General features: G+C 42.1%; 1 protein-coding gene across 2 annotated transcripts in view; it reads right to left on the reverse strand.

Moving 5' to 3' along the window:
• etnk2 (ethanolamine kinase 2) overlaps nt 1-7,215 on the reverse strand; it is a 31,570-nt gene extending 24,355 nt beyond the window's left edge. Inside the window, exons 1-2 of one of the 2 annotated variants that reach the window (XM_061924014.2) lie at nt 7,077-7,215; nt 6,805-6,989 (exon numbers count right to left, since the gene is read on the reverse strand). In XM_061924014.2, the coding sequence (XP_061779998.1) occupies nt 6,805-6,951 (147 nt within the window). In that variant the 5' untranslated portion in view covers nt 6,952-6,989; nt 7,077-7,215. Of the gene's footprint in view, nt 1-6,804 lie in introns of both variants that reach the window. The other variant, XM_061924013.2, reaches the window with a different exon arrangement.
• Between the last annotated feature and the right edge of the window lie 3,056 nt (nt 7,216-10,271).

Genomic DNA, 10,271 nt, shown 5'->3' on the forward strand with positions numbered 1-10,271 from the left:
ACCTGAAGAGAGGGATTAAAAAAGCAAAGGCGGACCACAGGAGGTGCATAGAGTCCCATCTGTCCAGCAAAAACTCACGGGAGGTGTGGCGGGGCATTCATGACATCACGAACTTCAGAGGCTGCAATATGACAACTGCGGATCAGAGTGCGACACTGGCAGAGGAGCTTAACTGTTTCTTTGCCCGTTTCGAAACCCCCCAGCGACACTCATCTGCCCCAGCCCTGCCCCCGCCCCCACCGGGCTCCGGCGCCACTCCACTCACTGTACAGGAGCACAGTGTCAGACGAGTGCTCCTGGCTGTGAACCCCAGGAAGGCTACCGGACCAGACGGAGTACCTGGAAAGGTGCTCAGGACGTGCGCCCACCAGCTCGCTCCCCCCCTCACCAGGATCTTCAACCTCTCCCTGGCTCAGGCAGTCATCCCATCCTGCCTGAAGTCATCTACAATAATCCCGGTGCCGAAGAAGTCTCCCATCACCAGCCTGAATGATTACCGACCAGTGGCCCTCACTCCGGTAATCATGAAGTGCTTCGAGCGACTTGTTCTCCAGCACATCAAGGACCATATCCCTCCAGACTTCGACCCCCACCAGTTCGCATACCGGGCGAACAGGTCCACAGAGGACGCCATCGCTGTTGCTCTCCACTCTGCTCTGAACCACCTGGAGCAGCAGCAGAGCTACGTCCGGATGCTCTCTGTGGACTATAGCTCTGCCTTCAATACAATAATCCCGGACAGACTCTGCAATAAACTGGACACTCTTGGCCTCCCCCCTCTCACAAACGCCTGGATAAGGGACTTCCTAACGGACCGACCCCAGAATGTGAGACTTGGCCCGCACCTCTCATCCTCCCGCACGCTGAGCATCGGCTCCCCACAGGGCTGTGTGCTGAGCCCCCTCCTCTACTGCCTTTACACCCATGACTGCAGTCCGGCCCACAGTGACAACCTTACCGTCAAGTTTGCCGACGATACCACAGTGGTCGGGCTCATCTCCAGGGGTGACGAGGCTGCCTACAGAGAGGAGGTCCTGAAGCTGACGGCCTGGTCTTCGGAGAACAACCTCGCTCTCAACACCAGCAAGACCAGAGAGATCATCGTCGACTTCAGGAGGAGCAGCACCGACCCTGCCCCCCTCTACATCAACGGCGAGCGTGTAGAGAGGGTCCACACCTTCAGGTACCTTGGAGTCCACATCTCTAATGACTTCTCCTGGACAGTCAACACCACATCAATCATCAAGAAGGCTCAGCAGCGGCTACACTTCCTTAGAGTCCTCGGGAAGTACAACCTGAAGCCTGACCTGCTGCTGACCTTCTACCGCTCGTCCATCGAGAGCCTGCTGACCTACTGTATTACGGTATGGTACGGCAGCTGCACTGCAGCAGACAGGGAGAGGCTGCAAAGAGTGGTCAAGACGGCTCAGAAGATCATCGGCCGCCCTCTCCCCTCTCTGACGGACATCTACACCTCCCGCTGCCTCAACAGAGCCAGTGCCATCATCAAAGACAGCACCCACCCTGGCTCTGACCTGTTCCACCTGCTGCCCTCTGGGAAGCGCTACAGGTGCATTAAAACCAAAACAAACAGGCTAAAGAACAGCTTCTTCCCCAGGGCCATAACCATCCTGAACGGACTGCCCCATTGTCCCTCATAACTGCCTTCTCTTCGGTGCAATAACCCATTCCACCAACCACCCTGTTTTTGTTTTGTTTTTTCATGTATATATTCATTTCACACCATATTCATTGCACTTCTACATTTTTTAAATTTTTATATATTTGCACATTGTTTTTCTAGCATGCACACATCGCACTGTATGGAATGGCCTCAATCTCGTTACCTTGCGTAATGACAATAAAGCTGATTCTGATTCTGATTCTGATTCTATACCGTATTTTTCAGACTATAAATCGCAGTTTTTTTTCATAGTTTGGCCGGGGGTGCGACTTATACTCAGGAGCGACTTATGTGTGAAATTAACACATTAGCGTAAAATATCAAATAATATTATTTAGCTCATTCACATAAGAGACTAGACGTATAAGATTTCATGGGATTTAGCGATTAGGAGTGACAGATTGTTTGGTAAACGTATAGCATGTTCTATATGTTATAGTTATTTGAATGACTCTTACCATAATATGTTACGTTAACATACCAGGCACGTTCTCAGTTGGTTATTTATGCGTCATATAACGTACACTTATTCACCCTGTTGTTCACTATTCTTTATTTATTTTAAATTGTCTTTCAAATGTCTATTCTTGGTGTTGGGTTTTATCAAATCAATTTTCCCTAAAAATGCGACTTATGTTTTTTTCCTTCTTTATTATGCATTTTCGACCGGTGCGACTTATACTACGGAGCGATTTATACTCCGAAAAATACGGTAAATAAACCAATGGCAAATCCATCTAATTTCTACCGCTTGTCCCTTTCGGGGACAAATCGCTATCGCAATTTTAGAGAGAATAATCGCAGTTAGGGTTTTCTGAAAATCTTGCAGTCCCAATCGCTCCTTCTATTTACTTCTCCTAATAAACCACGGGGATGAATACCTCCTTTTATTACGGGATTATTTAATTATTGTGCCTTTGTGTTTACATTTTATATCCTGTATATAGTGTAATTTAGGTATATGTTCAGACTTACCCTCGGCCTACATTACTTGTATGTCTGGAGTTGTCATGTATATTTAAGAATACCATTGAAAACTGTATTTTGTTCTCAACTTCGTGTATTGTAGACATAAGTCCCACTCTCTCTTTCCAGACACAGGCTTGACAATATTGCACAGATGGAATCAAAATGTGCATGCATTACAAGAATAACACAGCAAGCTACAAGACAGTAGAATCTATATTATTGTCTCGCCCCATGGAACACAAACGTCAAATTGGTTCTCGAAGATGTGCCGCAAAGAGAAAGGCTTTTAACCCTGATTGTTTGCTTAATCCAGTTTTTATGCACGTGGGGTGCCTGATTGATTGATTGAAACTTTTATTAGACAATAATTAAGACAATAATATGTTGATTGACAGTCTAAAAGTAACACATCTCCCTTCACTCGTTATTTTCTCAATTTTATGCATTTTTAAGTTGGAAATATATACCGTATTTTTCGGACTATAAGTCGCAGTTTTTTTTCATAGTTTGGCCGGCCGGGGGTGCGACTTATACTCAGGAGCGACTTACGTGTGAAACTATTAACACATTACCGTAAAATATCAAATAATATTATTTAGCTCATTCACGTAAGAGACTAGACGTATAAGATTACATGGGATTTAGCGATTAGGAGTGACAGATTGTTTGGTAAACGTATAGCATGTTCTATATGTTATAGTTATTTGAATGACTCTTACCATAATATGTTACGTTAACATACCAGGCACGTTCTCAGTTGGTTATTTATGCGTCATATAACGTACACTTATTCACCCTGTTGTTCACTATTCTTTATTTATTTTAAATTGTCTTTCAAATGTCTATTCTTGGTGTTGGGTTTTATCAAATAAATTTCCCCAAAAAATGCGACTTATATATGTTTTTTTCCTTCTTTAATATGCATTTTCGACCGGTGCGACTTATACTCCGGAGCGATTTATACTCCGAAAAATACGGTAAATAAACCAATGGCAAATCCATCCAATATCTACCGCTTGTCCCTTTCGGGGTCAAATCGCTATCGCAATTTTGGAGAGACTAATCGCAGTTAGGGTTTTCTGAAAATCTTGCCGTCCCAATCGCTCCTTCTATTTACTTCTCCTAATAAACCACGGGGATAAATACATCCTTTTATTACGGGATTATTTAATTATTGTGCCTTTATGTTTACATTTTTTATCCTGTATACAGTGTAATTTAGTTATATGTTCAGACTTACCCTCGGCCTACATTACTTGTATGTCTGGAGTTGTCATGTGTATTTAACAATACCATTAAAAACTGTATTTTGTTCTCAACTTCGTGTATTGTAGACATAAATCCCACTCTCTCTTTCCATACACAGGCTTGACAATATTGCACAGATGGTATCAAAATGTGCATGCATTACAAGAATAACACAGCAAGCTACAAGACCGTAGAATCTATATTATTGTCTTGCCCCATGGAACACAAACGTCAAATTGGTTCTCGAAGATGTGCTGCAAAGAGAAAGGCTTTTAACCCTGATTGTTTGCATAATCCAGTTTTTTTTCCACATGGGGTGCCTGATTGATTGATTGAAACTTTTATTAGACAATAATTAAGACAATAATATGTTGATTGACAGTCTAAAAGTAACACATCTCCCTTCACTCGTTATTTTCTCAATTTTATGCATTTTTAAGTTGGAAATATATACCGTATTTTTCGGACTATAAGTTGCAGTTTTTTTTCATAGTTTGGCCGGGGGTGCGACTTATACTCAGGAGCGACTTATGTGTGAAATTAACACATTACCGTAAAATATCAAATAATATTATTTAGCTCATTCACGTAAGAGACTAGACGTATAAGATTTCATGGGATTTAGCGATTAGGAGTGACAGATTGTTTGGTAAACGTATAGCATGTTCTATATGTTATAGTTATTTGAATGACTCTTACCATAATATGTTACGTTAACATACCAGGCACGTTCTCAGTTGGTTATTTATGCGTCATATAACGTACACTTATTCAGCCTGTTGTTCACTATTCTTTATTTATTCTAAATTGTCTTTCAAAGGTCTATTCTTGGTGTTGGGTTTTATCAAATAAATGTTCCCAAAAAATGCGACTTATATGTTTTTTTCCTTCTTTATTATGCATTTTCGACCGGTGCGACTTATACTACGGAGCGATTTATACTCCGAAAAATACGGTAAATAAACCAATGGCAAATCCATCTAATTTCTACCGCTTGTCCCTTTCGGGGTCAAATCGCTATCGCAATTTTGGAGAGAATAATCGCAGTTAGGGTTTTCTGAAAATCTTGCAGTCCCAATGGCTCCTTCTATTTACTTCTCCTAATAAACCACGGGGATAAATACATCCTTTTATTACGGGATTACTTAATTATTGTGCCTTTATGTTTACATTTTATATCCTGTATACAGTGTAATTTAGCTATATGGTTGGACTTACCCTCGGCCTACATTACTTGTATGTCTGGAGTTGTCATGTATATTTAAGAATACCATTGAAAACTGTATTTTGTTCTCAACTTCGTGTATTGTAGACATAAGTCCCACTCTCTCTTTCCAGACACAGGCTTGACAATATTGCACAGATGGAATCAAAATGTGCATGCATTACAAGAATAACACAGCAAGCTACAAGACAGTAGAATTTATATTATTGTCTTGCCCCATGGAACACAAACGTCAAATTGGTTCTCGAAGATGTGCCGCAAAGAGAAAGGCTTTTAACCCTGATTGTTTGCATAATCCAGTTTTTTTTCCACATGGGGTGCCTGATTGATTAATTGAAACTTTTATTAGACAATAATTAAGACAATAATATGTTGATTGACAGTCTAAAAGTAACATCTCCCTTCACTCGTTATTTTCTCAATTTTATGCATTTTTAAGTTGGAAATATATACCGTATTTTTCGGACTATAAGTCGCAGTTTTTTTTCATAGTTTGGCCGGGGGTGCGACTTATACTCAGGAGTGACTTATGTGTGAAATTAACACATTACCGTAAAATATCAAATAATATTATTTAGCTCATTCACGTAAGAGACTAGACGTATAAGATTTCATGGGATTTAGCGATTAGGAGTGACAGATTGTTTGGTAAACGTATAGCATGTTCTATATGTTATAGTTATTTGAATGACTCTTACCATAATATGTTACGTTAACATACCAGGCACGTTCTCAGTTGGTTATTTATGCGTCATATAACGTACACTTATTCACCCTGTTGTTCACTATTCTTTATTTATATTAAATTGTCTTTCAAATGTCTATTCTTGGTGTTGGGTTTTATCAAATAAATTTCCCCAAAAAATGCGACTTATATATGTTTTTTTCCTTCTTTATTATGCATTTTCGACCGGTGCGACTTATACTCCGGAGCGATTTATACTCCGAAAAATACGGTAAATAAACCAATGGCAAATCCATCCAATATCTACCGCTTGTCCCTTTCGGGGTCAAATCGTTATCGCAATTTTGGAGAGAATAATCGCAGTTAGGGTTTTCTGAAAATCTTGCAGTCCCAATCAACACTTCTCTCGCTCCTTCTAGTTACTTCTCCCAATAAACCACGGGGATAAATACCTCCTTTTATTACGGGATTATTTAATTATTGTGCCTTTATGTTGACATTTTATATCCTGTATACAGTGTAATTTAGCTATATGTTCAGACTTACCCTCGGCCTACATTACTTGTATGTCTGGAGTTGTCATGTATATTTAAGAATACCATTGAAAACTGTATTTTGTTCTAAACTTCGTGTATTGTAGACATAAGTCCCACTCTCTCTTTCCAGACACAGGCTTGACAATATTGCACAGATGGAATCAAAATGTGCATGCATTACAAGAATAACACAGCAAGCTACAAGACAGTAGAATCTATATTATTGTCTTGCCCCCTGGAACACAAACGTCAAATTGGTTATCGAAGATGTGCCGCAAAGAGAAAGGCGTTAACCCTGATTGTTTGCTTAATCCATTTTTTTTTTAAATTTCGTCAATGACAAGATTGAAGTGAATTTAGGATCTGGGACTTTATGTGGTGCCTTTAAGGGCAAACACCCTGTCTATGGTAGCCTAGCCTAGCACACACAGTACAGCTAGCTCCCCGCTTGGTGTACCTTGGTCTTGACGTGGTCCTTCCCCCACGCAGGTCTCAGCTCTTTAACGAGCTTCATCGCGCCTTCCGTCACGTTGTGCTCGTCCACAAAAATTGGAATTCTTCGTATGACCGGCGAGCCGACCGGCACATGGATCTGCGTCTCCATCCCGCCGCCGTTTACCCGTGAAGTGTCCGGGGGCCCTTCTAGAAACAAATGTAGCATACAAGTGTTGCTTGGCTTGCACGTCAGATAGCGTGTCGATAAGATATTTCACGGTGACAAAGTGTTGCCTGGTCGCTGGTGTCTTTTTACTCCTCCGCGGCGAAGCGAGTAACAATGTCGCGGTGAAGAAAGTGATGAATGATTCGATATTCGACGCCGGTTCCTACAAGCTGTCAGCAACTGTTAGCGTTTCCTCCTACTTAGCTCCGCCCATCCGGGATCATCCGATTGTACCCGCCATTTGAGACCACACGAGCCCATTATGCTCGGGTGTTTCCGGAGGCACCCGAATTTTGCCGAATTGTTCTAACGTATGGCCCCGCTTTTTACGACACATCATAAAAGTAAAATATATATCAGCAAATACGGGGAAACATTTGAAAACATATATATTTTTCCCTTTAAACATAGAATGTGGTCAAATCAGAGCAAATCGAATTATTTTGTAATAATTATTAATAAAAGTTATTAATAAACTTTTCATACACAGGCAAGCGGCAAACACAAAGGGCTGGACATAACTGGAGAATAACTCTAATTAACACCATCTAAAAAACCCAGCATGAAACATGATAAAATAATCCATCCCCATCCATTTACTACCGCTTGTCCCTTTTGGGGCAGCTGATAAAATTATAATACATATAAATAATATGAATAAGAAATTATGAAGTTATGAAAAACATAACATGGGAGAATAAAAATAAATAAATATACACAAATATCAATTCCATAACATCCATCCATCCATTTACTACCGCTTGTCCCTTTTGGGGTCGCGGGGGGCGCTGGAGCCTATCTCAGCTGCATTCGGGCGGAAGGCAGCGTACACCCTGGACAAGTCGCCACCTCATCGCAGGGCCAATAACATAATAATAATAATAATAATAATAATAATAATAATAATAATAATAATAATAAACATAAGAGTTGAACATCCATTTTCTACCGCTTGTCCCTTTCGGGGTCGCGGGGGGTGCTGGAGCCTATCTCAGCTGCATTCGGGCGGAAGGCAGCGTACACCCTGGACAAGTCGCCACCTCATCGCAGGGCCAATAACATAATAATAATAATAATAATAATTATAATAATAACAATAATAATAATAATAATAATAATAATAATAATAATAATAATAAACATAAGAGTTGAACATCCATTTTCTACCGCTTGTCCCTTTCGAGGTTGCGGGGGGTGCTGGAGCCTATCTCAGCTGCATTCGGGCGGAAGGCGGCGTACACCCTGGACAAGTCGCCACCTCATCGCAGGGCCAATAACATAATAATAATAATAATAATAATAATAATAATAAACATAAGAGTTGAACATCCATCCATCCATCCATTTTCTACCGCTTGTCCCTTTCGGGTTCGCGGGGGGTGCTGGAGCCTATCTCAGCCGCATTCGGGCGGAAGGCGGGGTACACCCTGGACAAGTCGCCACCTCATCGCAGGGCCAATAACATAATAATAATAATAATAATAATAATAATAATAATAATAATAAACATAAGAGTTGAACATCCATCCATCCATCCATTTTCTACCGCTTGTCCCTTTCGGGTTCGCGAGGGGTGCTGGAGCCTATCTCAGCTGCATTCGGGCAGAAGGCGGGGTACACCCTGGACAAGTCGCCACCTCATCGCAGGGCCAATAACATAATAATAATAATAATAATAATAAACATAAGAGTTGAACGTCCATCCATCCATTTTCTACGGCTTGTCCCTTTCGGGGTCGCGGGGGGTGCTGGAGCCTATCTCAGCTGCATTCGGGCGGAAGGCGGTGTACACCCTGGACAAGTCGCCACCTCATCGCAGGGCCAATAACATCATAATAATAATAATAATAATAATAATAATAAACATAAGAGTTGAACGTCCATCCATCCATTTTCTACGGCTTGTCCTTTTCGGGTTCGCGGGGGGTGCTGGAGCCTATCTCAGCTGTATTCGGGCGGAAGGCGGGGTACACCCTGGACAAGTCGCCATCTCATCACAGGGCCAATAACATAACAATAATAATAATAATAATAATAATAATAATAAAAAACATAAGGGTTGAACATCCATCCATCCATCCATTTTCTACCGCTTGTCCCTTTCGGGTTCGCGGGGGGTGCTGGAGCCTATCTCAGCTGCATTCGGGCGGAAGGCGGGGTACACCCTGGACAAGTCGCCACCTCATCGCAGGGCCAATAACATAATAATAATAATAATAATAATAATAATAAACATAAGAGTTGAACGTCCATCCATCCATTTTCTACGGCTTGTCCCTTTCGGGTTCGCGGGGGGTGCTGGAGCCTATCTCAGCTGCATTCGAGCGGAAGGCGGGGTACACACCCTGGACAAGTCGCCACCTCATCGCAGGGCCAATAACATAATAATAATAATAATAATAATAATAATAATAATAATAAACATAAGAGTTGAACATCCATCCATCCATCCGTTTTCTACCGCTTGTCCCTTTCGGGTTCGCGAGGGGTGCTGGAGCCTATCTCAGCTGCATTCGGGCGGAAGGCGGGGTACACCCTGGACAAGTCGCCACCTCATCGCAGGGCCAATAACATAATAATAATAATAATAATAATAATACACATAAGAGTTGAACGTCCATCCATCCATTTTCTACGGCTTGTCCCTTTCGGGTTCGCGGGGGGTGCTGGAGCCTATCTCAGCTGCATTCGGGCGGAAGGCGGGGTACACCCTGGACAAGTCGCCACCTCATCGCAAGGGCCAATAACATAATAATAATAATAATAATAATAAACATAAGAGTTGAACGTCCATCCATCCATTTTCAACGGCTTGTCCTTTTCGGGTTCGCGGGGGGTGCTGGAGCCTATCTCAGCCGCATTCGGGCGGAAGGCGGGGTACACCCTGGACAAGTCGCCACCTCATCGCAGGGCCAATAACATAATAATAATAATAATAATAATAATAAACATAAGAGTTGAACATCCATCCATCCATCCATTTTCTACCGCTTGTCCCTTTCGGGGTCGCGGGGGGTGCTGGAGCCTATCTCAGCTGCATTCGGGCGGAAGGCGGGGTACACCCTGGACAAGTCGCCACCTCATCGCAGGGCCAATAACATAATAATAATAATAATAATAATAATAATAATAAACATAAGAGTTGAACATCCATCCATCCATCCATTTTCTACGGCTTGTCCCTTTCGGGTTCGCGGGGGGTGCTGGAGCCTATCTCAGCTGCATTCGAGCGGAAGGCGGGGTACACACCCTGGACAAGTCGC

Source organism: Nerophis lumbriciformis, linkage group LG28 (assembly GCF_033978685.3).
Source record: "Nerophis lumbriciformis linkage group LG28, RoL_Nlum_v2.1, whole genome shotgun sequence".
NCBI classification, from domain to species: Eukaryota; Metazoa; Chordata; class Actinopteri; order Syngnathiformes; family Syngnathidae; genus Nerophis; species Nerophis lumbriciformis.